The sequence below is a fragment of the Euleptes europaea genome, chromosome 3, assembly GCF_029931775.1.
Source record: "Euleptes europaea isolate rEulEur1 chromosome 3, rEulEur1.hap1, whole genome shotgun sequence".
NCBI classification, from domain to species: Eukaryota; Metazoa; Chordata; class Lepidosauria; order Squamata; family Sphaerodactylidae; genus Euleptes; species Euleptes europaea.
Genome location: NC_079314.1, coordinates 83,697,419 through 83,725,181, shown reverse-complemented (window position 1 = coordinate 83,725,181; position 27,763 = coordinate 83,697,419). Strand labels below are relative to the sequence as shown.

General features: G+C 44.4%; 1 protein-coding gene across 1 annotated transcript in view; it reads right to left on the bottom strand.

The window, feature by feature from the left end:
* CFAP54 (cilia and flagella associated protein 54) overlaps positions 1-27,763 on the bottom strand; it is a 159,377-nt gene that overhangs the window by 109,499 nt on the left and 22,115 nt on the right. The window contains exons 17-25 of the mRNA XM_056846527.1: positions 26,743-26,893; positions 24,430-24,491; positions 17,663-17,785; positions 14,949-15,099; positions 6,377-6,448; positions 6,159-6,280; positions 4,888-5,058; positions 2,667-2,759; positions 1,568-1,753 (exon numbers count right to left, since the gene is read on the bottom strand). Of these exons, the coding sequence (XP_056702505.1) occupies positions 1,568-1,753; positions 2,667-2,759; positions 4,888-5,058; positions 6,159-6,280; positions 6,377-6,448; positions 14,949-15,099; positions 17,663-17,785; positions 24,430-24,491; positions 26,743-26,893 (1,131 nt within the window). The remainder of the gene's footprint in view (positions 1-1,567; positions 1,754-2,666; positions 2,760-4,887; positions 5,059-6,158; positions 6,281-6,376; positions 6,449-14,948; positions 15,100-17,662; positions 17,786-24,429; positions 24,492-26,742; positions 26,894-27,763) is intronic.

The window sequence follows — 27,763 nt, the reverse complement described above, 5'->3', positions numbered from 1 at the left end:
CATGTCATGATATTTGCATGCATATTTGTAGCTGGATCAATCAACATTAAAGCTAATAATTAAATCATTAACAAAAAAATCGGTACTTCTTTGGCTACACACAAATCAAAGGGTATACATCATATAAAGTAGCATCTCTCAACCTTGAAGGTAGACTCCCCTATTTGACATGAGTCGAGTCTTACTGATCACAAAGGGGGTTCATAATCCTGCTGAAATGAAGGAATGGGAATAGGATGACTATATGAGATCAGAAATCCCAGATGCTTGTGAATAAAAATGTATCCAGCTGTGAGTGTGGGGGTGGGAGGGAGAAACGAGAGATCATGGAAGGGCAGGAGGGGCCAGGGAAGGGCAAAGGACAGAGGGCCCCTAACCCTCCTTCCCTGAAACCCCTTCCCTGCCCCCCTACCCTATCCCTAATACTATCCCTCCCCTTCCTTGGGGAGTGTGGGCCCAGTCCAAATGCCGGGGGCCCCTAACCCTCCTTCCCTGCCCCACCTTCCCTGATCCTCGGTCCTTGCCCCCCCTTCCCTATCCCTCTTTCCCCGTCCCCCCCTTCCCTAACCCTAACCCCCCAACCCTGTTTCCCTGGCCCCCCTTCCCTGCCCCCCTTCCTTATCCCTAACCCTATCCCTCCCCTTTCTTGGGGTGGGTGGGCCCAGTCCAAATGCTGAGCCCCCCTTCCCTGGCCCCCCTTGCCTGGCCCCCCCTTCCATTCCCCCATTCCTAATCTCCCCTTCCCTGGCCCCTACTTCCCTGTCACCCGTTCCCTGCCCCCCCTTCCCTATCCCTCTTTCCCTGTCCCCTCTTCCCTAATCCCCTAACCCTCTAATCCCCTAACCGTCCTTCCCTGGCCCCCCCCCTACCCTGGCCCCCGTTTCGTGGCCCCTCCTTCCCTGTCCCCCATTCTCAAAAGGAGCAGGGAAGGGCAAAGAACGGAGTGAGGAAATGCAGGCACTGAGCAGCTTTAGAATAACAGCTAAAACGAATGTAGAAGCTTTGGCAGATACATTCATTTAAGTTTTTGTGGTAGGAAACATGGACAGTCTTCAAAGATTTTGAATAAGGCCTCATTTTATGAAGAGAAACACCAAGAGAAGATTGAAATTTAAAACCTATGACTGCATATGCATGTCTGGAGACCTCACATGTGAACTCTCTGCATGTAGTCAACAAAACATGCAGCAAATGTGCCAAAGGATGGGGTGCTGGAGCAGCCAAGGGGAATCAGGCAAAATTGCCTCTTGCTCCTGCTCACAGTTTACATAAGTGGCAGGGAAAGATAGGCTATTTTACCTGATTTCCCCTTGCTGCTTACAAGGCAGTTTTGATTGCCAGAAAGGAGTTCTGAGACAAACGGAAGGCTGCCTGAGCAAGGGGGAGGTGGGGAAAGATCTGCTGTGTAAGCTCCTTCTGTGAACCTTCCTACTGGATACAATCCTCTATTCTGTTTGTATTCCCAAAATGTCAAGAGCAGAGATGGGACAGTAGTAATATTGACAATCAAGAAAAATTAAAAACAAAATTAAAAACGCAAGACAGCTCATTGAAAAATCATTACTACCTGAATCAGGTATGCTCTGGAAGTAGCAGCAGAAAGAGGTACATATGCAAGAATTGGCTTTGTTGTTTCCCCAATGCTATCACCAATAAGTTTTCCATCTGAGGAATATGCTGCAACTGCAAATATGTACCTTTCATTGGGTTCTAAATCTTTTACTTCTAAGACACAGTTTTCATCAGCTTGTACCTGTTAATATAGAATAACTTTGTTTTTAAAAAGTGGGGGGGACACATTCCATTCCATTTATTAACAGGTTTGCCTATACCACTCGTGGGCTTTTAGACAAAAATTCTGTACAGAGTGCTTAAAATGAAGTACAATAGAACCAAACATCTAAACAATTCAAAACTAACAAAATCAAGTGATTAAAACAAACCTGAGTTAAAAATAGAGTAACCTAAGAAAATTAAATTCCAGAGAAGTGATGAGCCTATATTTAAATAAATACTATGACGTCTCAGAGCCACAGACACAATACAATCAATAGACTACAAGTATTGATAATGCAGTAAACAATGATAAAATAAAAGCTCTGCTAACTGACATCTGTGGGGAATGGGGCTTGCCTGTTAACAAAATATGCCAATTAGCAAAACTTTTCTCTGGCAGCAAGAAGTTAGTGGGTGGTGACTGTAACAGGGACTTGGCCAGGACCTGCAGCCCACTGCAACACCACCGCAGCTCTGCTGCAGTCTCGCCACAGCATCTGCCAGTGTCACTCATGAAACTGCCACCACCAGCCCAGTGGCTGCAAAAGAACAGTAGTGCCAAGCAGGCAGCACGCGAGTTACTTGGGTGGGTCCCTGGATGCCAAGCCAGTTAACTGAGGTGTCCACTTAATAACGCTTTTACACTAACATGTACACTATTTAACACCCTGGTTAAACAAAAAGACCAACTTGATCAGTTATAAACCCCCTACAGAAAGAAAATGTATGTGGATTACTCATATATTCAGAGACTTTTGCCATTATCGGAAACACCTCACGTACAATGTTACATTTCAGATGGGACCCCTCTCACACATGCTACCTGTGTGGCTCAGAAAGAGGCATATAAAATAGACAGACCCAAAGAGGGGAATTGTAAGAAATCTTACTAGTTCTGCAGTGTTCTGAAGATTGTAATGATTTAACCGGACTTTTGGAATACTTCCTTGTGCTACGCATCCAAAAATAGCATACCATGACACCTTAAAAAAAAAAAACAATTACTGAAATATTTGGAGCTGCTGTATTAGTTGAAGCTGCAATCCTAAACATACTCAAGAGGAAGAATATCTCCAAATTTCCAAGTTATATGACCAGTCTAACTAATTAAACAATTAAATTGTAAGTTAATGAAAAAATATTTTCAAAATCACTATACTTTAAGTTTTTGAAATAATTTTATGAATATCTATCAGATTAAATTCACTACAAAATGAATTGTTTTAGTGCTATATAATATATAATTTGCTGGATTGTACCCCAACAGAATTTAAAAGTCAGTATGAAACTGAAGATGTAAAGATTCTTTAAACATAATGGAAATATTTGCATTGTATCAATACATATTTTCTTTAACCCACTGAGCAAGACTGCTCGCTAGTGCAATAGAAATATTGCACTGCATTATGACCATAGCATCTAAAGGCTAGGACACATCTTCTTAAACTTAATAGCTAAAAATTCATTTGACTTCTAATTTACACAACTGAAAAATTTAAAATTCAAACTTTTACTGCTACTCAAGCACCACAGTTTGGGGCTCAACTGTTATAGCTTGCAATTTCAGGGTTTAAATGAGCTTTTGCCCCTTCAGGAAACTTGTAATTTTTGTAACCTAGATGTGCTGATAAAATATGGGGTTTGCACACATCACCAGTCCATCTTAAGTTTTCAAACAAAAGGTTCTTTATTGGTTTATTTGTCTGCAGTATGGTAACCTTTCCCTAAAATATCACCATTTTTGCAAGCTCGTTTTAACTTTGCTATCATATATCTCCCTGTTTCAAAGAGAACAAGTTCAGTCAGTAGTTCTGGCAACCAGCAGGAATTCTAGGAGGTAAGCACATTCAAATCAACATCACAGCAACTCTACAACATCAACCCAGAAGTAACATCAGTGCATTGCCATGGCTCAGTCTAGGAGTCCACAGAGTTTTGGTAGAATCCTAAATCGTCACACCGATGCACTAACATCACCTTCAAGTTCGTGATGTAAATTTCCCCATCATTTTTCTCCCACTGCTACACCAGGCAGCAATAGGAGGCCAGGGCCAAAGAGTCTCCCACTGTAGCAGGAGACCTGGCTTCTCGAGACATGGCTGCAATAGTGCTGTACTAATACACCAATTAAAGCCATTCCTGTTATGTTCACAACCTGAAGACTTTTGTGTACCCACACCCCACAGAAATATAACAACAGTGCATCTTACTATCGGGCTAATTGTTTATAAAGTTACTCATTTTAATAAAAAATAGCTGAAAGAGATACATTATAATTAATATGATGAGCTGTACTGACCTGCTAGCTAAATAGTTTATGCATTTATATTTCACGAAAAGTTAAAAAATAGAATGAAATAATCAAATATTTATTTTTCAAACAATAGAAACCACAGTGGTGAATTTTCTGTTTCATCGTGTATCTTTTTTCTTAAGTTTAAAAGAATATTAAAAAGATAAAACTGAGCACATTGCACCACCCTGTGGTGAGTAACCTAAATTTGTACATTGTCAAACTTAAAATGTTAAAGATTTAATTGGCTGATGAAAGCTTGCAGACTCTGAACATAAACAATACTAAAGAAAAAAGTGAAACAGCCCATTCCTGAAGGGGGGGTAGATTAACGGCCACTGAGAGCAGCACAGTTATGCTGCCTCCATAGAGGCTTCCCGGCCACAGCAAAGAAAATAATAGGCATTTTTAAAAGGAAAATGAGAAAATGCCCCCATAGCACAAAACGAGGCTATGCCACCAAAGAAAGTTGGCACAGCAATGCCACAGCACGAGGGGGTGTTCCTGGGACAAAAGGGGATAGAAAGCAGCCTTCCAATAATTTCCTGCCAGCGTGGCTGCATTGGCAGTGGGAGCTGGCGCAGCTCCATGGCTTGGCAGCGTTTGCCCCTGGGACAGCGTAAGTGCCCGTTATCCTGGGTTAAATGGGCACTTATGTTGGTGTGGGGTCACACTGGCTCCTAAGGAGCTTCGTGCCCCCCCTTCAGGATTGCAGTCTCAATAATCAAGCAAAGTATAATACAAATATCCTCAATTGTTAAGACCAAACAAGCTGTCCCAACTGGAGTAATGTATACTCCAATGGTGAAAATAATTACCTTCACATCTGAAGTAAATGGAGCTGGTTTAAATGACATCGAACTATGAGATCTCGAAAGCAATATAGGAGGAGGTGGAACTTTGCTTTTCACAGTAGCTGCAGATTGTAGGAGACTAGACAATAATGCATTTTGTTCTGCTTCTGCCTTCTGGATTAAAAGAAATGCTTCCTGTGGGTTAAAATTAAAGCAAAGAGAAATGTTATTTGACTTATCAATTCATCAGATACATAAAAAAGAAGTATAACAGTAGCAAAAATATCCAATGAACAGACTATTATAAGGAGTGAGGACAAACAGTTTTCATATGATTTTTAAATGCAAGGAGTCGACATGCTCTGTCTTGTATCTACTAACTAGTCACCACATTCCAATTTGCAGGATTTTCAGGGGGTAAAAGTTTGTGTCTCAATAATAGGTTCAGCCCTTCTTGCAATTAGTACAGACAGGATTTTCTGTCCCCATCTTCACAGACCCCCCCTTCTCTCTTTTTTTTAATTTAGGTACTGAATTTGTACTGCTTCATCTGTGCTTGCATTTGGGGACAAAGGAGAGCATATATGAGATCATTACTAGTACACTGAGGAGCAAAACTTTAATAAAATGTACCAACAAGAGTATCAGTTTGGACATACCCATATACGATCTGGTAAATCTACAGGTCAACAGTTTCAGGGGCAAGGGGGCTGCAGGAGCAGAAGGGGGAAATTTCCATTCACTGGATCCAACCTATCAAAATGTCCTCAATGGGATCTTGACCATGAATACAACCAAGGGATGATACAAATTTTCACCTGCTTTAAAGTTCATACTCAAATATGGGGCATCAATGAAAAACAACAGTGATTCCAACAGCGGATAGCAAACAATGTCATTATTCACCTCAAGCACCCTAAGGGAACTCCTATGAACTACTTCATGTAGAAGCAGATGGTATAGTATGTTTCCAATATTCCCCTGAAGGGAAAAATGGTTCATTTCAAAATCTCAGGATCAGGCATATTTAAGTAAACCTTTGGATGCTCACTACTTGAGTAACTGTTACAGCTTGAAAAAAATGGAATCACCCTCTTGGCATTTATGGTTTGGGAAAAAAACTTGCTAATATATTTTCCCACATTTAAAACAATCCTTTCATAATGCCAGCTGTATCCTCAGAGATGTCATTTTATAGAGTGCTCTTTCAATAAACAATTATGTGCGATAATTAAATATTTTTCTAACATACCATTACTAGGACATTCATTAACTTCCTGTATAGTTTATATTACCTCAAGGAGCTGGTTTGAGGAACAGCAGGCTAATTCTGCTGGACGCAGCAGGACAGCCTTCTGCATCAGGAAGAGTGCTTTGGACAATTTATTCTTTTTTATTTTATTCATTACATCTTGTTCTGTGAAAAAATGTTAAACCAAGGTCATAAGTTGCCATTGTGCAAAATATGATCACTCCATAAAATAGTTTATAAGTACACATTAATGTACATTACCTGCTAAATATTTTAACCGGTTTACGTCTTTCATGGAGGAATGTAATGTAATGCTTTTATCACATTGGGTGTCTACAAGAAAGGAAGTATTAATATGCATCACACATGCTATTTACTTACAACATAGCAGAGTGTAACGTTCGATGTAAATCCTGCATCTATGATTCCACTGCAACATTAGTACTACTCTCTTTCATTTCATCTGAATCTTTGGAATACCTAAAATTGAAGCATGTACTAGAGTATATAACATTTCATTCATTTTATTTGTCTATATTCATTCTGGATAACTCCATACCTTTCACAACCGACATAACCATTATGGGTACAAGCAGAGTTTCCCACAGCAAACATGTAAAGTATTGATAATATAGCCATAACTTTAAACACCCAGGTTCCATCATCTGGGATCCCTGATTAAGGTGAGCTTCCCCAAAGCACATTGCAATCTATCAGTCTGCTTATAGAAGTCTGATTCCAAGCATCACACATTTTAAGTCTGAAAAAAAGAGATACTTCATGAAGGAAGATAATATTTTAGAGAGATAGGACAGCTTGCTCCAGGCATTACAACTTCCCCAAAACAGTCAGATCTGTCTGGAATAACTGCAAGTAACTGACATGAACCAAGGTCATAATGACAGAAGACTCTTTCCATTGACTTCCAGAAGCTGCAAACTTACCCAAAAGGTCTCCCAGTTCCTAGCCTGACACTGTAACCACTATCCCACACTGGCTCTTACAAAGCTTTGTTAATCCAAAAGAATATAATCAATGATCATGTGGGTTAATTTTCACTTACTGATAACAAAGTATATATGTATTTAAAAATAAGGCACACAGTTCATTTACTGTAAAACACCAATGTATCCTGCCTGGAAACTTGCCTATGGTTAATTATTGTAGCTATCTTCAATCTATCTTGGTTTTACTTCCTGTTACTGAAAGAAACTTTTTTTGTTGTTTCCCCCTTGATCATGAAAACAGAGTTGCACTTACCTGTAACTGCTGTTCATTGACGTCTTCGGTGCAAACACACATGTGGGAATGTACCTGCGCGCAGGCCTGCCGCCGGAAACTTTTACTAGCCTAAAACCTCAATGTGGGGATGCCCCTCCCCTTAGCAGGCGGGTCCAGCCTTCGCGCCAAGCACCCGCGTGCTCCTGGGCAGGGCATCCCCCCCTCCAGTTCCTCGCCCGCCGCCAACCATAGCAAAGATAAGTAAAGACCAGTCAAGCCCCAAGGGCAAGGTACAGAACCTGACAAGGTCAGGGGACACACAGTATGGCGCCAGGAATTTCCTCTGGACTGAAATACAGTCTCAACCCTTTTCTCTTTCTCATTATTATTATTATTATTTTAGGTCGACAGTGGGGTCGGAGGGAGGGATGTGTGTCTGCACCGAAGACGTCAATGAACAGCAGTTACAGGTAAGTGCAACTCTGTTTTCATCTTCCGTCTTCGGTGCAGCCCCATATGTGGGATATTAGTAAGCTTACCATCAGGAGATAGGTGTCGATCTTATGCGAACAACGTCTGGAGTACCGCTCTGCCCACATCCGCATCTTTTCTGGCTTGCAGGTCCAACGCGTAATGCTTGACAAACGTGTCTTCACACGCCCACGTCGCCGCTTTACAGATGTCACTGATCGGAATCCTCCTGTGGAAAGCGGCAGAAAAGCCCTGCGCTCTGGTGGAGTGGGCATGTAACCCCCGCCTGTTTATAGGCGGTCTTAATGGCTGAGACTACCCATCTAGCTATGGACTGGGAAGATGCGGCCTTCCCCTTTTTTGGACCTTGATAACAAATAAAAAATGAATTTGATTTTCTAAAGTGTTTAGTCCTGTCGATGTAGTAAAGTATGGCCCTCTTGAGGTCTAAAGCGTGGAGGGTCTTCTCAGCTCGAGATGTCGGGTGCGGGAAGAACACTGGTAGGACCAGGTCTTGTGCCATGTGAAAATTAGAGATTACCTTAGGTCTGAACCTGATACTAGGGTGCAACACCACCTTCTCGTTATATATCCTGAGGAAAGGGCTATCAATTCTTAAAGCCGCTAGCTCACCCACCCATCTGGTAGACGTGACTGCGATAAGGAATGCCACCTTAGCTGAAAGAAAAGACATCTGCGTGTGAGCCATTGGTTCAAATGGGTAGAGCATAAGCTTTGCCAATACAGTGGACAGAGACCACTGAGGTGTCAGCTTAGGGATAGGGGGAAAGAGATTATTGAGTCCCTTAAGAAAACGTTTGGACAGTGGGTGCGAAAAGACCGTGTGACCCTCAATCTTGTCATGAAAGGCACACAGGGAAGCGAGATAAACTCTCACGGAAGACACCGTGAGACCTGTTTTGGTCAGATCCAGGAGATAGTCTAGCATCCTGGGGAGTGGGCAAACAAAGGGGGACCTTGATCTGGCCCATCTATCAAATCTGTCCCATTTCCTATCATAAGAATAACGGGTAGAAGGTCTTCTAGCTTGTAGTATTACTTCCCTCACCGGAGAGGACAAACCTACTGATGGTTGGGTAAAATTCTCCAAGCTGCAAGGTGCAGTCTGCTCACGTCGTGGTGAGCTAAATCTCACCAACGTAGCAAACCCTTATGGTTGGGGAATGAGATGAGAACCCCCCTCGCCAGAGACATCAGTTCCGAGAACCAAACCTGGCGGGGCCATGTGGGAGCGATCAGTATGCACGAAGTGTTGTCTGCCCTGATCTTCCCCAGTACTCTTGCTAATAGAGGAAATGGGGGGAAAGCATAGAAGAGGCCCCCTGACCACTTGATCTGAAACGCATCTCCTAGCGACATGCGATCGCTCCCTGCTAGGGAGCAAAACCTGTGCTTGTTGAGTCTGGTGGCGAACAGATCGACCTGGGGAACCCCCCATTCCTGAAATATAGGCTGAAGGAAGTCGTCCTGTAGTTCCCACTCATGATTTGTGAGAAATGCCCTGCTGAGCGAGTCTGCCCAGACATTGAGAGTCCCTGCTATATGAATGGCCCGCAAGTGAATGTTGTTCGCTATGGCCACCCTCCAGACTCTCTGAGATTCTCTGCACAGAGGAATGGATCCTGTGCCCCCGTTTGTTGATGTAGAACACCGTGCAGGTATTGTCGGACTGCAGGAGGGTTTTGGAATCCCGAAGGATATCTGCAAAGGAGGTAAGTGCATAACGTACTGCCCTTAACTCCAGCATATTAATGTGCATGGATGCCTCATACGTGTTTTATCTCCCCTGAACTGACCTAGAACCACAGTGCCCTCCCCAACCTTCCATCGATGCATCGGTGGTGAGGGTAAAATCAGGGTTCCAGTAACCGAAAGGCATGCCCTTCAGCAAATTGGGGTCAGCTAGCCACCACTGAAGAGACCTGAGAATCCTTCTTGGGATTGATAGTCTGAACATACGGGAGTGATGGGTAATATCATATGTTCTAATAAACCAGTTTTGTAGTTCTCTCATCTGCAATCTGGCGAATGGGGTGACAGCTGTGGTGGATGCCATCAGACCCAACAGCCTCTGAATGGAAACCACAGGTTGGTGTCTACACCTTGTGAAGTGATTTATCAGGCTTTTAATTCTTGCAATTCTCTCTTGGGGCAAGAATGCTCTTCCACTGGTAGAATCCAGCACAGCTCCAATAAACTGGGCTTTAGGGGAAGGGGTTAACTTGGATTTCTTTACATTGATCATGAGCCCCAATCTCTCACATGTCGAGAGTACCAGCTTTATATGGTCTGCAAGTATTGCAGGGTTGGCTGCTGTAAGCAACCAGTCATCAAGGTAAGCAACCAGTCATCAAGGCACCCTTGCTCTGAGATAAGACATGACCACAGCCATGCATTTTGTAAATACCCTAGGGGCTGTAGCAAGTCCAAACGGGAGAACAGTGTAGTGAAACACTCTCGTTCCATATCTAAACATTAAAAACTTTCTGTGATCCGGGTGTATGGACACGTGGAAGTATGCATCTTTAAGGTCTAGCACGGCAAACCCCGTGTTGGGGGAGATAAGTTCCATAACAGAAGTCAGGGAAACCATCCTGAACCTTGAAACTCTTAAGCATTTATTAAGAATACGAAGATCAATAATAGGTCTGGAGCCACCATCTTTTTTGTCCACCATAAAGATTCTGGAGAAAAACCCAGAACAGTGTGGTGAAGCCTCTTGGATGGCACCCTTCAACAGAAGCTCTTCTAACTGTGGAGCAAAGGAGGGAAACGGATTGTCTCTAGCAGAACTAGCAGGAGAGCAAACTGGGGTAAACTTAAACTCAAGGCGGTAACCTTCCGCAATAACTCTGAGGACCCAAGAGTCCGAACAAATGGAGCTCCAGGCTTCTTTGAACTTAGCTAGCCTATTCAGGAAAAGTAGATCTCCTTGGCTAGCTTGTGGTGGTAGTCAGAATTTTTGTGTATGCTGCCTCTGCTCCTTTTGTTGCGGGGCAGGGGTGGAGCGTTGTTTGAAGGGGGGCCTGCATTGGGTATGCTGGCCCTGTTGATAGAACCTTCCCTGGGGAGGATATGGTTGGAACCATTGTGTTCTCTGATATGGGGTTCCAAAGCTCTGGTGACGGTGCTGGTATCTGTCACGCTGTGGCTGTAACGAAGAAGTAACCCCAAGGGACTTTGAAGTCTGGGGGTCTTTCTTAATGTTTGTTAGGAACTCCGTCGTGTTGGCAGTGAATAAGGTGTCACCCTCAAACGGAAGGTCCTCCACCTGGGACCTTGTATCCATAGGAAGGGCAGTGGTTCTGTGCCGGCGTAGGTCAAGGGCTGGGCGGTGCCCGCAGTCCTCAGATGTGCGGGGGGGTATCTAGCCCCTTTCGGAGCAGGCAACAAAGATTCTGCTATCTCCCAAGGTCAGTATTCAGAGGCGTCGTCAAAACAGGCAGGAGTCAACGGCTGGAAAGATCAATCATAGCAGTAGCAAGAAGGCAGGGAAATTGCACGGTTGTTTCCGCAAAGTGAAAGCGTGCCTGCACTGCCTTTATCAGTCAGTGCACTTCCAAGCTAGGCTTCATCCTGCAACGACTCAGCACCAGTTCTCTGTCTGCTTAGGCTTTCCAGGCGAGCACTCCTTCGCCTACCCTGCAAAACTATACGCTGGAGAGTCCTGATATGCCTATCAGGTTCAGGTGAGCTTGGAGGGCTGCCATTCTCAGCTTCCACTGCAGGAGTTGGGGGACGAGTAGCTTCTGTCTGCCTTTGTTCCATCTCTCTGCCTAGCTGTGGTTCCTGCTGAGTTGTTTCAGGCTCCTGTACTACTGACTGCAATGGAGGTACTGAAGGCCCAGAGGCAACCTGTTCCTCCACTTTAGCTTCAGAGTCCTCCGGGTCCTCAGCTCCGAAGGCAGGGCCCATGACAGGTTCGAAGCCAGGAATGCCTTCTCAAAGTAATCGCTGAGGCCATGGTTCTGGCTGCAACTTCAGCTGCATGCTTTCCAGCATTCATTTCTTGTTTGGATAGTCAGGTGGCTTCCGATTGGATCAGATTTAGGGCTGATCTGGATTCATCAGGAAGTAACTCGATGTGGGGTGCAGCTTTTTCCCACAGGAACAGCTGGTAGCCGCCCATTATTGTTTGGTAATTGGCAATCCGAAAGTTTAAGGCAGCTGAGGTGTAGGTTCTCCTGCCTAGTTGGTCCAGGCGTCTACTCTCCTTGTCGGAAGGGGTAGAATGCTGTCCTTGTCTTTGTCTGGCCTGCATCTCCCCGGTGACAATAGAGGACGGGGTTGGGTGCACCATAAGGAATCCAGTAGAGTCTTGCTTGACTCTATAAAGATTCTCAATCTTCTTGGAAGAAGGAGGGGTGAAAGCTGGCTTCTTCCAGACTGAGTTGGCGATCTCTGTGAGTCCCTCCAGAATAGGGAAGGTGGCTATACCTGGAGAATCTGGGTATAAGTGACTGAGGATCTTATCTTTTGGTTTGTTATCAGAGGTGGAGATGTTGATGTCCAAAGCCTCTGCCATCCTGATCATCTGCTCAGTCCTGAGCTTCAAGTCTTCGGAGGGGGACACAGCTTCTGTGTCACCTACCAGCTCGTCCGGAGATGGTTCAGAAACCCCTTCAGAACTTTCCACTGACTCTCTGGTCTCGGAACCCTCGGGGTCTGATTCAACCCTAGGGCTCCTCTAGGTTAAGGGCGTGAAGGGTGAAGGTAGCTGCGGAGTTTGCAGAACCAGTGGTTTTCCTTGTATAGTGAGCTGGCGGAACCTACAGAATTCAATCCAGTCTTTCACTAATTCAGGTGAGATTTTAGGTTGAGTGAAGGATGTAGACGGTTGAGGTGTCCTCCTTGGATCCGTAGGGGTAGGTTCCGAGAGGATCGGATCCGTAGGGTTCGGATCCGTAGGGGTCGGATCCGGCAGGTTTGGATCCAAGAGAAGCAAGGGGTCATCCCGCTGGTCAACCTCAATATCTGAGAAGCATTGCAGGGGCGACCCAGAGTGGAAGGAAGGTGTCTTCGGTACCGGAAGAGTTAGCGGTTGGTGGGGTCGTGTGTCCAGGCTCTTATGGACAGGGACGACTGATTTAGCGGAGGAGCTGGATCCGGAGCGTTTATCCTTATGTTTGGTCTTATGCTTCTGCTTTTTGGCAACGTGGGTCGGATCCGACTGGGAGGTCGGATCCGAGGTCTTCGGATCCGAGCTGGATCCGGGGGTCGGTTCCAAGCGGACGGACCGCGTGTCTCCTGGAGTCCTGGATCCGGCAGACGGAGAGGGAGCTGTCAGAGCTTTCCTGAACAACTCTGCATTTAATCGATTAGCACGGGCGTTACGGGCTCGGGTGGATAAGGGGCTAAGATAATGCATTTAGACACCTTATGTCCTTCGCCTAAGCATATTAGGCAACTCGTGCTGGTCTGAGTGCGAAATCTTAGTGGAGCACTTTGGACACAGCTTGAAAGGGGTTTTTGGAGCCATCACGGCCCTTAGCACGCGGCCGAGGGGACCGAGGCAAACTGAGGATTTTCTCTCTCTCTGGGCTTATCCTCACAAGTATCCAACTGAAGCGGTCTGGCTAGGCGGACCTAAGCGGCAGCTCCGATAATAACAACTCACAGTAGAAGTAAATAGATGTAAAAGTCTGAAGAAGGCAAAGAAAAAGCTCCGTTCTTGGCGGCGGCAAAGAAGGAACTGGAGGGGGGATGCCCCGCCCAGGAGCACGCGGGTGCTCGGCGCGAAGGCTGGGCCCGCCTGCTAAGGGGAGGGGCATCCCCACTTTGAGGTTTTAGGCTAGTAAAAGTTTCCGGCGGCAGGCCTGCGCGCAGGCGCAATCCCACATGTGGGGCTGCACCGAAGACGGAAGATGAACTTGTCTTAGCCCCAATATAATACCAATAGCATCATGTTCCAGCTCTTATATTGGACTAAGGAGTGCCATGTAGCTGTTATGCCGCTTGTGTGTGTGTAAAGTGCCGTCAAGTCGCAGCCGACTTATGGCAACCCCTTTTGGGGGTTTTCATGGCAAGAGACTAACAGAGGTGGTTTTCCAGTGCCTTCCTCTGTACAGCAACCCTGGTCTTCCTTGGTGGTCTCCCATCCAAATACTAACCAGGGCTGACCCTGCTTAGCTTCTGAGATCTGACAAGATCAGGCTAGCCTGGGCCATCCAGGTCAGGGCGTTATGCTGCTTACATATTTTTAAAAAGCAGTAGTGGATGAGTACTTCATATTTAGCTTTACACTGTAGTTCAGAGGGAGATGTTGCTGCTTACAACCTTTATTTCCTAAGCTAGCACTATGATCTGACCCTATATTTGGAGTGTGGCTGACTCAGTTGTGTCTATTATAATCCAGGGTGGAGGGAAACAGGACTAAGAATGCAGGATGCAGAGAGGAGCTTATTTACTGGGGAATACATGGGGAAATGGTGCAATTATTTTTGCTGTCTTGTGTCCTCCTCAGCCTTTCAAAGGATTGATTTATTGCAAACTCCGCATCAGGACCATCCAGCTTCTTCTCCTGATATTGGGTCAGCCTGCAGCCTAACAGTGTATATGGTGACACCTGGAACCAAAGCCTGCAGATGAGCCAGGTGATCACTTCAATATCATGAGGCCAAGAATATCCCAGACAGGCAAGCCTAAGTCCCCAGCCAGATGCTGATGAGTAGGTCTAGCACTGTGTGGGGAATACACAGCTATGGGTGACAATTTTTTAAAAAAATTAAGAAATTTGAAAAGCTACATCAATCATCATTATGGATTCAAATGTACTATTCAAGAGGTGCCTAATACTCATGAAGCAGCATTACACGCAGTATAAGAGCACTGAATACTCTACCTGGAAGGAATAATCTTATTCTCCTAATAATATAATTTGGAAGAACATGAATATTTATATTTGGGCAATTTATATCCTGCCTTTGTGCTCAAAAACATCCAATACACACAATGAAAGTACTAATTTGGTGTAAATCATCTGGATTAAGCCCAATATAGGAACGATAACGGACACTATTTTATGACATGTAACCACAGAGATAGATACTTTTGGATTAAATGTTCTTTCCAAAGATAAGAGTAAATTACATCAATCTGTGGCTATTTATCTTGTTCTTACCTTGTACCAAGTTAAATAGTTTAACAGCTACTCGATGCTGAGCCAGAATAAGTTCAAGATGTAAATCCATAATAAAATTGTTTCCTATCATTGATTTCTGAGCAGTTTCATTTTCTGGGGACCCACTCAAATTTTGCTCATTGAATGTCAGCTGATAAAAAGGAATTAAATGAAACTCACTCTTAAATATTCATATTGTACAATACCTTAAAACATTTATTTTACAAAATTGTTTTACAGACCTCAATGAAAAGTAATTATTACCCCACTAATATGGCAGGGGCAGAACAACATACCAGCAACACTTATTCTTGTAATAATTATACACTTAAAAGAAAGTTAAGGAAGGATATTGTTTTAAATGTTTTGAGTGTACTATTTCAAATTTCAAATTTTTATTAAGACATTCCTTCTTTTTTCCATTCCTCAAAACAAAAAAATAAGTTTCTGTTTTCCACTTAGAAGCAACTTCAGCTCTTTGGTGAATATGATTCACAGTGGGTAGCCATGTTAGTCTGTCTGCAGACTAGTCATTAAGGTTTAAAGACTACTGGACTTAGTCTTTAAGGTGCTACTGGACTCTTGCTCTTTTCTACTATTGGTGAATATGGTTTGTTTAGTCTGGAGAAGAGAAGGTTAAGGGGTGACATGATAGCCATGTTTAAATATTTGAAGGGATGCCATGTTGACGAGAGAACTAGCTTGTTCTCAGTTTCACATGACATGATTTCACATGAAGCTGCCTTATACTGAATCAGACCCTCGGTCCATCAAAGTCAGTATTGTCTACTCAGACCGGCAGCGGCTCTCCAGGGTCTCAAGCAGGGGTCTTTCACATCACCTACTTGCCTATTCCCTTTAACTGGAGAAGCCGGGGATTGAACGTGGGACCTTCTGCATGCCAAGCAGATGCTCTACCACTGAGCCACGGTCCCTCCCCAGAGGGACTAGGACAGGGAGTAATGGATTTAAGCTAATAGAAAAGCGATTCCACCTAAACATTAGGAAGAACTTTCTGACGGTGAGGGCTGTTCAATGGTGGAATGCGCTGCCTCGAAGGGTGGTGGAGTCCCCGTCTTTGGAGGTCTTTAAGCAGAGGCTGGATGGCCATCTGTTGGGAGTGCTTTGATTGTGGGATCCTGCATGGCAGGGGGTTGGACTGGATGGCCCTTGTTGTCTCTTCCAACCTTGTGATCTTGTGTGATCACAATTATTATCCCTTGTATTAAATACATCTCTTTCAATCCCCTGGAGTTTCTGGAGAATCTGCTGTAGTCACAAGCAGGTATCTCGTGTATTTGTTTACATTATTTATAGTCTGCCTTCTCATTGGGACAGATTACACAGAGCAAGTCAATACAATCAACATGATGGGACATCCAATAAACAATGCAGTAGGATTTGGATCGTAGAAATCTGGAACCAACCAGAAAGCCAGAACCAACTGAAGCAAAGCGTAAGTATTCACATAGCATGTTAAACATTGCAAAATTACATAGTAGAATCCTATTAACCGCAACAGGAAGTATAAGCTATACACAGCAGTACAGACCACAGTTCCTAAACCTTTATTCAAATAGCTTTCTAAACCATTCTGCACATTACAACCCTATTACGTGAGTAGAAAAGCCCTTCTGAACACTTCGGTTTTGCAGTTTATAGAAAGTCACAAGAGTAGGAGCCTTTCTGGCCCCATCAGGCAGGCCATTCCAAAAGGTAGGGGCCACAACAGAGAATTATACACTCATGGAAGGAATGTTTTCCCAACAGCTAACCTTCTGCCTGAGTCTCCTCATCCCCATTTGTTGGGTACCAGGAAATTATAAGCATCTTGTCTCTGTGTGACCTACCTCTGTTGAAATTAGCAAATCCACAAGTTACAGTGGACCCTAAGAACTGTTATACCCCTCTGAGCCCACTGATGTTAATGGATTTAGGGCCAAACTAGAAAGGGCATCCACTAGTCCAACCTGTGGGCTCCAACACCATTTTAAAGTGATTTAGAAATGCCACAAGGGCCTGATCCTGATCAGGCATGCAGTTCAGCAGGCTGAGGCACTCTTGTTCCCCTGGCACACTATTTGAAGTGCCAAAACAGGGTTGGGGCTCACCGCACAGCTGTTTTGGGGCTTGAAAAGTTGCACAGGAGGGACCTCATCGCATTTTTAAATCACTTTAAAATGGTGGCAGAATCCACAAGTCAGACTAGTGGATGCCGTCACATCTGTTTTAGGCCTTAGAAGTGTGTAACCCTGTCTTTCTACAAAAGAGTATGGTTGCAGGTATCTAAGGCTTTATAGATTTTATTATTATCCTAATACCCCAGTCCCCATTAATGTCAATAAATTATCCCTTGTAGCTAAAACACAGGCCTAGGTCTCACAAACAGATGAAATGATTCCCCACTCCTACACATGAAGCCTGCTGGGTGACCTTGGGCTACTCACAGTTCAGTCTGAACTCTCTCAGCCCCACCTACCTCACAAAGTGTCTGTTGTGGGGAGAGGAAGGGAAGGTGATAGTAATCTGGTTTGAGAAAATCGGGGTCGAAAAACCAACTCTTCTTCTTTAGCACAATCCCCCAACCTACATGGCTATTGGTCTGGGGCCTACAACGCTGGGATTCAACTTTGCTGGGGTCAGAAAGGAATCCTATGGGGAGAGAATGTACTGGATCCAACCCTATGTCTGGAGTATTATTTTACAGTCCTTACCTTTTTGCACCAGCTATCCAACACGGATGTCCCAGCAGGTAAAACTGAGCGAGCGTGCATCATTGCACTAATTGCTCTATCCAGACACTCATAAGCTACTTGCAACTGTTCTGGAGGGCATCTCTGAAATGAATCCATACATTAGGACCAGCAATGATAACTAAAATGGATATAAAATTAATTTTGAATCTAAAACACAAGAACCACTAAAATGGAGATGGGCAAAATGAAATCCATGAAATATGTCTGGGTTGTCAAGCTTATGTTTTGCTGCTGTTGGGGAATCCTGAAACTTCATCCCAGATCTCAGACTGGGGTAGGACTGCATTCTGAGCAACTCAAGTATGGTATCTCAGAGGCAGCTGACAGCAGCTAATAACGACAGCATGCTAATAAAAGAGCTAATAAAGAGGCTAAAAAAAATTAACTAAGCAGAAAAAAAGTGATGACAATATCCCTTCCTTGGGCTAGAGTTCAAGAACCAGAGATCAGTAATCTGCAGTCCAGCATCAGTCAACACTCCCTGATTCATATGTGTGTGTGTGTGTGTGTGTGTGTGTGTGTGTGTGTGTGTGTGTAAAGTGCCATCAAGTCGCAGCCGACTTATGGCGACCCTTTTTTGGGGTTTTCATGGCAAGAGACTAACAGAGGTGGTTTGCCTGTGCCTTCCTCTGCATAGTAACCCTGGTCTTCCTTGGTGGTCTCCCATCCAAATACTAACCAGGGCTGACCCTGCTTAGCTTCTGAGATCTGGCAAGATCAGGCTAGCCTGGGCCATACCAACTCTTTAATAGTTCATGTTGCAGTCACAGGTTGCTTCCAAATCTGTCATAAACATGCTGACGAGTTAAACATTAGTACATACTCATGATAGGTGTTTAAAATTTGCATGCACAATGCCGTTATTCCTGACCCAACAATCATGCAAAGAATTCATACTTTGCTCTTATCCTTATTTAACTTGTTGCTCTCAGTCTTATTTAACTTGTCCTTGTTTCATAACACACTTGGATTAAATGTGTACCTAAATACATAGCAAAGCACTCTCAATACACAGAGTTTTGAATGCTGTAGAATTTAAGAATTATTTATTTTTCTGCCTCTGGAACATCTTTTGTTTTCTATAACGCAACAACTAAAATGAAGCCTTGGATACTCACCGTAAGGGCTCATTCTCTTCTGAGGCGAGGGGCATCCTGATCAGTGGGTTGTTTTCCTCTACATCCGGGTAGGCAGGACCTAAACTTAAAACTTCCTGTCTCCCTTGGCGGGAAAACAGCCCACAGGAAGCCAGTTACCGGCTAGACTAGCTATGTTGACAGGAACAAAAAACGCTTGCGAAAAACCTCGTTAACCAGTAACAGAATAACCGCAACAATAAACATAACGGTTAACATACAGAGGTATGAAAAATCTATCGTGTGATGGTTTGTTAACTTTGCATTATACCAGGTGGGCAGGATGCCCTTCGCCTCAGAAGAGAATGAGCCCTTACGGTGAGTATCCAAGGCTTCATTCTCCACTGAGGCAAGGGCATCCTGATCAGTGGGACTTTACAGAGCTCCACACTGGGCGGGCATCCCTCTAATTTACCATACCTCTAATTTACCATTAATTTAGCACCCTGCGGCCAAATGCCACTTGCGCTGAGGACCAGGTATTAATCCTATAGTGCTTCACAAAGGTTGACACAGAGGACCAGGTGGCTGCCCTACAGATCTCATCGACTGGTGCTTGTTTATCGAATGCAGCTGTGGTGGCCGCACTATGAAGAGAGTGGGCTATAATTCCCCCTGGAATTGGAGTACCGCAGCTCTGGTAAGCCTCCTTAATACATTGTCGTAATGTGTACCCTATAGCTGCCGCTGACATTCTTTTCCCTTTGTTAGGGTTGGAAATCCCTATGAACATGAAATCTGACTGTCTAATTTCAGCTGTCTTATCTATAAAGATGCGTATGGCCCTTCTCAAGTCTAGGGTGTGCCAGAGTTTTTCTAAGGTTCCCTTAGGTTTTGGACAAAAGGAAGGGAGGTTAATTTCCTGTGCCCTGTGAAATCTGGAATTGACTTTTGGCAGAAAGGTTGGGTCAGGAGTTAACACAACTTTATCTTTATGAAATACACATAGCCCTTCCCTAATTGACAGGGCTCTAATCTCCGATACCCTCCTGGCAGAGGTGATTGCTGTTAAGAAAAGAACTTTCATGCGAAGGAATCTTAAAGATACAGAGCGAAGGGGTTCGAAAGGTGGCAGAGTGAGGGCTTTGAGGACCAGGTTAAGATTCCATGAGGGGAACCTGTGAACTATGGGTGGTTGAATTTGAGTTACCCCTTTTAGAAAGGCCGAAACATGATTGTGTTGGGCTACTGTGCCACTGTCATAACAGGGGAGAACGGTCGATAAGGCTGCCACCTGTCTCCTTAAGGTAGATGCTGAAAGACCTAGGCGAATCCCTTCCTGTAAAAATTCTAATACCTTTGGTATACCTGGTTGTAGGGGGTCAACCTTCTTTCTTTTAGCCCATCTGACGAAGGCCTTCCATGAGGCATTATACATACGTCTTGTAGACGGGCGTCTGGCCTCAATGATTGTATTCACCACATCATTGGTGTATCCTTGATCTACGAGGGCTATTCTCTCAAGTGCCATGCGGTCAAACAGAACCACTGTGGGTCTGGGTGAACTAGAAGTCCCTGAATTAACATGTTCGAAGATGGGGGAATCTGCCAGGGTTCCTGACACGACAGTCGTTTCAGGTTTACGAACCATGGCCTGCGAGGCCAGAACGGGGCTATTAGAATAACATTGGCCTTCTGCTGGCAAATTTTCCGTAGCACCTTGGGCCAGATGGGAATTGGAGGGAATGCATAAAGCAGACCTTTTGGCCAAGGACTCAGTAGGGTATCTGTTCTTTCTGCCCTTGTATGATGGTACCTTGAGTAAAATCTTGGTACCTTGTGGTTTGAGTCTAAGGAGAATAAATCTACAGAAGGGGTGCCAAATCTGGTGGTAATGAGATGAAATGTTTCCTGATCTAGCTCCCATTCTCCCTCGTCGACGTATTGGCGGCTTAGCCAGTCTGCCTGCACATTGAGGCTGCCCTTGATGTGTTCTGCTCGTATTGATGTTATGTTTTCCTGGGCCCAAGTGAATATTGCTGAAGCTTCTCGGTGCAGAGCCGAGGACCGGGAACCACCCTGTTTGTTTATATAGGCCTTTGTCGATGTATTGTCCGTCCTTATAAGGACGTGATGGCCTCTGATATTGTTGGCAAAGCTCAGTAGAGCTAGTTCTATGAGGTTTATATGTAGTGTGAACTCCTGATGAGACCAACGTCCTTGGGCTATCTGTTTGTCCAGGGTGGCTCTCCAGCCTGTTAAGCTGGCGTCCGTAAATATCTGCAGAGGTTTGGCATGTATGTATTGAGTTGCCCTGCATAATGTCGCTGGCTTGGACCACCAGCGGAGACTGTGTCTGACCTGTTTGGGAATTGAAATCGTCTTCACCTTCTTTCTGGCAATGTCTGATTGGTATGGGAGAAGAAATCTCTGTAATGGGCGAGAGTGGAAACGAGCCCAAGGGACCACCCCGATGCAAGACACCATCAAACCCATATGTCTTGCTAGGGACATGAGCAAGGTTGTCCTTAACTTGGCAGTAGCTGAGGCCAAGGAGATTATTTTGTCCGTTCTGTCTTTTGGCAGTGAGATAGTGTCGTGTTTGGAATTTATCTGTACACCCAAATGGGTCATGGTCTGGGACGGAACTAAGGAACTTTTCTGGAAGTTTGCTAGGTACCCGTGTTCTTGGAGCACCTGTAACACTAGGTTCGTGTGCAGTCTGGATTGACTCCGATTTGGAGCACAAATCAGGATGTCGTCCAGGTACGGATGTACCTGGACTCCTTGTTGTCTGAGGACTGCAATGACTGTGATCATGGTCTTCGTGAAGACCCTCGGTGCGGACGTCAATCCGAACGGGAGGGATCTGAACTGATAATGATTGGTCCCGTATGCAAATCTGAGGTATCGCCTGTGATTGGGGTGTATGGGGATATGAAGATATGCCTCGGTGAGGTCCACTGTCGTCATAAAGGTGCCAGAGAGGAGGGACTCCACTATCAATTTTACAGTTTCCATCCGAAAATGTCTGTGTGCCATCCTCTTGTTGATGTACTTTAAGTTGAGGATGGCCTTCCAGTCACCGTTCTTTTTGGGAACGGTAAAGAAAATGGGGTATACCCCCTGGCACCTCTGTTGGGCAGGAACTGGTTCTATTGCCCTGATGTGTAATAGGTGTTGGATAGCTGTAAGGGTTCTGAGATGTTTCCCCCTTTTTGAATGAGGTTGGAGACCGTAGAAAACGGTCGGAAGGTTGGGAAGTAAATTCTAATAGGTAGCCCTGTTGTAAGATTTTTGCTACCCACTTGTCTGGGTTGGACCGCATCCACTGAGGCGCAAACTGCTGCAGCCTCCCGCCTACCTGTAGAGGGTTGGCGTCACTGCGGGTTGGTTTTGGTAAACCTGTCTCCTTTATCAGTTCTAGGTTGTGGACCTTGGAATCTGTGGAATCTCCCTCCTCTGTGAAAGGAACGAGAATTGCCCCAGGCTCCCCTGGATGATTCCCAAGATCCCCTATGGTTGTCTGCTCTGAATCTAGGTGCCACCTTTGAGGAGCGAAAGGACGGATACGACCAAGGTCGATGGTCCTTCCTGACCTGCATCGGCAGCGCTTGCTTTTTGTCCTTAGTTTCTATTAAAATACTGTCCAGCTTCTCGCCAAACAATCTGCCTTCCTTTATGGGATAGGCCATGAGATTGGTTTTTGCTTTGAAGTCTGCGGGCCAGGCTCTGAGCCATAATGCCCTCCTAATGGACGTGACCGATGACATTGATCTAGAGACAAATGACATAGTGTCAAGGGATGCGTATGCCATTAGGGAGACCGCAGTTAGTACCCTTTCTAGTCCACCTATAACCCTCAGGTTATCATCTGGAACCAATTGTGAAATCTTTTTTATCCACAAATATGACGCCCTTGCAAAAATAGACGTTGTGGCATTGGCCTGGATAGCCATTGCTGAGGCCTCGTGTGACTTTCTTGCGAGGTAATCAGATTTTCTGTCTAGTTGATCCCTTAAGGATCCAACTCCATCCTCTGGAACTAGTCCTGGTGACTGGAGGTTCAGTACCGGAGCGTCCACCAAGGGAATCTTTAACATGGTTATTGCATGTGGCGCGAGAGTATATAACTTTTTTATATTGGGTGGAACTTGGCAGTTGGATGATGGATTATCCCACTCCTCTCTGACCACCCTTATGAAAAATTCAGGAAATGGCACTAGGTTAGACTGAGGATGTGGTCTGGGGAAACACTCCTTGACTCCCTGCTTTAGCTTTGATTTGGATTCATCTGAAGGATTGGTCTCCTCATTTAAATCTAGGGCTATAATGGCCTTAGCCAAAAGCCCTTGATATTCCTCCCCTGTGAATAGCCTAGAATGTTGTTCAACAGACTGAGAGGGCTCCTCCTCGTCTGTATCAAATTCTCCTTCCTCTTTCTCTTCTCCATCCTCCTCAAAGGAGGAATTTGTGGACTTGGAAAGCTCAGTCTGTGACTCCCCTTGTTCGACCACCGTAGCTTTCATGGCCGCCTTTGTGGGCCAGGTAGCATTTTTTGTAACCCCTGAAGTACAGGGCCCATAAACTTCTGTGGAGCTAGGATTTTGGATAGGAGGGGTAGACATATGGCCATCCGGGACCGCCCAAATAGGTGGGGGTAACTGTGCCTGGAATGCCTGAAAGGCTTGCCATTGACGCTGGAGGGCGCAGTTAATTAGCTCATCCGCGTGTTCCCATGAGAGAAAATGGCCTCCCGCCGCTGATTGGGTAAAGGGGGGGTTGCCAACTCCCGCCTGGGGAAAAACCGTTGCTGCCAAGTTACCCGTTCCCATTGGGAAGGAGACTGCCACCGCCGCTGAAGAAGACGCCTGAGCTCTGGGCATCGCTATCGGGTGTTTAGGAGACGAAGTAGGCGTGCTCCGCCCGGCTTTCAGGCTAGCGTTCAATTTGCCGCCCCGTCTCTTTCTTCTCCCGCTCGGCTGAAGCGGCGCAGCTTTTCGCGCCTTTTTTACCTTTGGCTGGAACAGGGCCGGCTTGTTGATCAGAGCCTCGCCCGGCTGCGGCAAACTCCCTAATGGTCCGTAATCGCGGCCGTTGGGACACGGGAAGCTTTGGAATGGTCTAGACTAATCCCCTTTCAAAATCCTTTTCGGAAAGGAGATCGTGTTCTCTGGATAAAATGGTGTCGGCCATTTTGGATCCCCCTATGCCTTAATTGCCAAGGAATAGAGGAGAAGACACACTAGGAAGGGAAGGGTAGGTAGGTATTGGAATGGAATAGGAGAAAAAGGTAATAGAGACACTCACGAGTACAGACAAACAGAACGATTAGTCAAGGCTCTGCTAACTACTCCTTATCTAGAAAAAGGCACGGAGCTCGCGATGGTGCCTGCTCTACCCGAATAGGCAGGACGGAAACTGGCTTCCTGCGGGCTGTTTTCCGGCCAAGGGAGACAGGAAGTTTTAAGTTTAGGTCCTGCCTACCCGGATGTAGAGGAAAACAACCCACTGATCAGGATGCCCTTGCCTCAGTGGAGAATAGTGACAGCTTATGCTACCATCTCAGCTTCCCAAGTGTGTTTAATAGATATAATATATAACTATATATATTATTATTCAAGTGCCAAACAGAAAAGAAAACCATACCTGCATCAATGAAGGCATATCTCCAATACAGAATTCTGATAGTGCTACAGAGTCAATTATTTCTCCTGCTACAGAAGAAAAATACAATTAATTAAGGGAACCCACAGTTCTTTTGACACCGGGGGCCATTCTAAAATTCTATTGCACCAAAAGAGGCTTTTTGATTGACCCTGTCCTGAAATGGTAACAGAAGATGGCCACTGAACACAGGCAGGACAATGCTACTGAGTTGTCTTGTTTGTTGGCTTCCTAGAGGCATCTGGTTGGCCACTGTGTGAACAGACTGCTGGACTTGATGGACCTTGGTATGGTCCAGCATGGCCTTTCTTATGCTTTAATTAATTTCTGGTGTAAGTAGACAAAATCCCCAGCTTCCCATCTCTCAAGGCAATGTTTCACCCTTATCCAGAATGGATCACTAGATATAATAGTATTCTTAATCAATATTCTTTTCTAGTTGACCCCCAGGGGGGTTCCCAGGTTATCTGCAAACTCCATGAATGGGTAAACACCTTTGATGCCTTGAGGGACAGACATACAACAATGGGCTCCAGGAGAGGCTCCAGGGAAGAGTGAGTGGAGAGTGAGTGGAGTAATACCTGCAACCTTGGGTGAGAGGATCTCGACTGACTGCGTGATCGATGCATCATCACCCTCCAGCTTCAACAAGGAGGGAAGGAAGAGGTGTACTCCCCCCTTTTTTTGTATGCTACTCAAACTGGCAGTAGTACAGCAAGACTCTTTCTGGCATCTGCCCATTCATAATAACTACAGTGGCCTATGGCTAAGAGAGTAGAGCATGTAAGGGTATGGGACCTCTGATGCAGGCGATGAGGTCAGAAGACAGAACCCTACTAAACTCTGCCGGTTTTTCCTTCTCTTTCCTTTTCTCTGTCTTGGCCACTTTTGTCTTATATCGAAGTTATTGTTAATTGGAGAAGTTAAATCCAAGTTTATAGTAATTACAGAGATAGTAGTAAGTTACTTAGAATGAAGGATAGATATGCTTTAATAATAATAATAGGTGCAAATCTAATTAATTTAGTACTTTTTGTAATGAAAGCAGAGTTAACTGATTAAGATTACGAATTTATTTAATTGATAAGGACAATGCCAAAGGGGGGAAAGCTAGTCCTCCTCATTCCTCTCTAAACTCTTTTTTGTCCTTTGAGGTAATTAGCGAAATTTTCTTAAATTAATTTCAGAAATTTGAAGAGAAAATTTATACCAAAATTGAGAACTCCCAAATAATAATAGAAAATAAAATAGGAATACTTGAACAGAGACTTGTGATAACCAAGAAAAGAACTGAGGAAATATTAAAGGCTTTGGTAAAGATTAAAGAGGCAAAAATGAAAGTAACGGAATTGTTTTAAAAAAAGGTTTTGAAAAGAGGTCAATAAGCATGAAACTTGTAATTAACAAAAATAATCAGAAAATTGAGGAATAAGATGAAAAACAAAGATCCGTTCGCATCTAGGGAGCACAGCATGATGTCCATGCAAAGTAGCTTCCTAACTGAGAAAAACAGCTTAAATGCAAGAAAAATAAGGCATGGAAAATATTTATTTAGGTGGCAAATGACATCCTGTGAACAGTTCTTTATTATAGTAATCAAAAATCTGATTTCAAGAGATGGTCACGGTGCAGGAAAACAAAACCTCTACGCGGGCGACCTTCAGTTTGTCAGCAGGTTTTCGGGGGGTGGGGGGTGATATCAGAGCTAGCCGAAGTCATGACCAAGGCAGCTTTTGTGAAGGAGACTGTTCATCCATGCGAGTGACCAGTCTTCTTCAGAACGAAGCCTGTTCAGCAGCTGTTGAAGCTGGTGCTTTTTAGTTGGATGGTATATCCCTCCAGATGGGACTGGGTGAGCCCGTCTTTTAAAATGACCCTTCTAGGCTAGTTTGGTCTGACCAAGCTGGCTCCAATTAGATGGCCCCTACCTCAATAGGGCCCCAACTACTGAGCCCTAACAAAACCAGTCAAAGATAGAAAAATGGGAAAAAGCACACAGCTGTACATCTGAGCAAAGGCGAATAGCCGAAACTAGAAAAAGCCGAATATCTATTCAGCTTTTTCAGGAATCACCTATTCAGCTTCAGACAAATTCCCAGATTTTGGTATTCGGTCGACCCAAAACCCGAATATTGCCAAAACGGCTAATTTAAGGTTTATTTTCAGTTCGGATATATCAATATGCACAACCCTACTTTATAAAACAGATTTTCATTAACACTTTCTTCCTCTTTTCCTAGAAGATGACATCATAATAATATCAACTACAAGCAACTATCTTCTTCAACAGTATACCTGACAGGCTTTCAGATTTGAGTGTGTAGTCTGCTGTGTTCTCCAACACTTCAGTTAGACGTAAGGCAACTTCAGCCATCACCACAGCATTAGCATCTCCAAAATTAATTGTGTGAATTACTTCATTAAGAACATAAAGTATATGAACCCACTAAAGAGAAAACACAATCATTTTTAAATGTGGTTTATCACAAAATACACACATATGTGCACAGATTTTGGACAATCTTCTTGCCAAGTAACAAAAAAATTATTAGTAAGAAAAGATTCCACACCTCACTGCATGAGTCAATAGGTGGATTTTGACATGATGATAAAATGTGGTTTATAAACTATAATTTGTCCAACCCCCTGGTTAATTGTAAAGTTCAAATGTAAAAGGTCCAAAACAGCAAATGTGTTGGTTGGCATCAAACCAGGATTTCAAAAGGAGGCTTTACATCTGGTTTGTTAACCACTGTTTGTTGTAATGTTTCAATTCAGAAACCACAGTTTATTGAATAGTGATGTTCTTCACAGCTGTCTGACCATAGAGTTGGGAGGGTAGGGAGGATATCCCCTTTTCTGGGAGGTGAGAAAGAGGAAAGATAAATCAGAGCTTAAACATAATGCAGGATTTGCCAGTTAACATTCAGTAGTTTATCTAACCTTAATTACACAAACATGTTTTTTGTAACATCTGAATGAAGCCTTTGACAGGAAATTGGCACTAACGGATAAGAAGGGAAAAGAACGCTTATACTGTAACAAGTCCACAAAGCTGAAGACAAAAGAGAGGAGTTAGATGTCTTAGCCAATGGAGCAGGGAATCTGTTAACAGGGTGATGAGGGTACCTCTTGTCTACACAATACACCTGAGAGAAAGGAACTGCTTGCCAAGTTTTTTTGTCAATCTAAAATCAGATCTTGTAGTATAAATCGCTCAGCTCACCACAGACTGCCAATCCACATTGGATCATATGTATTTCAAATGTTCCTTGTTAGATACAGCAGATAATGAGATTCCCATAAATGTTGAAAA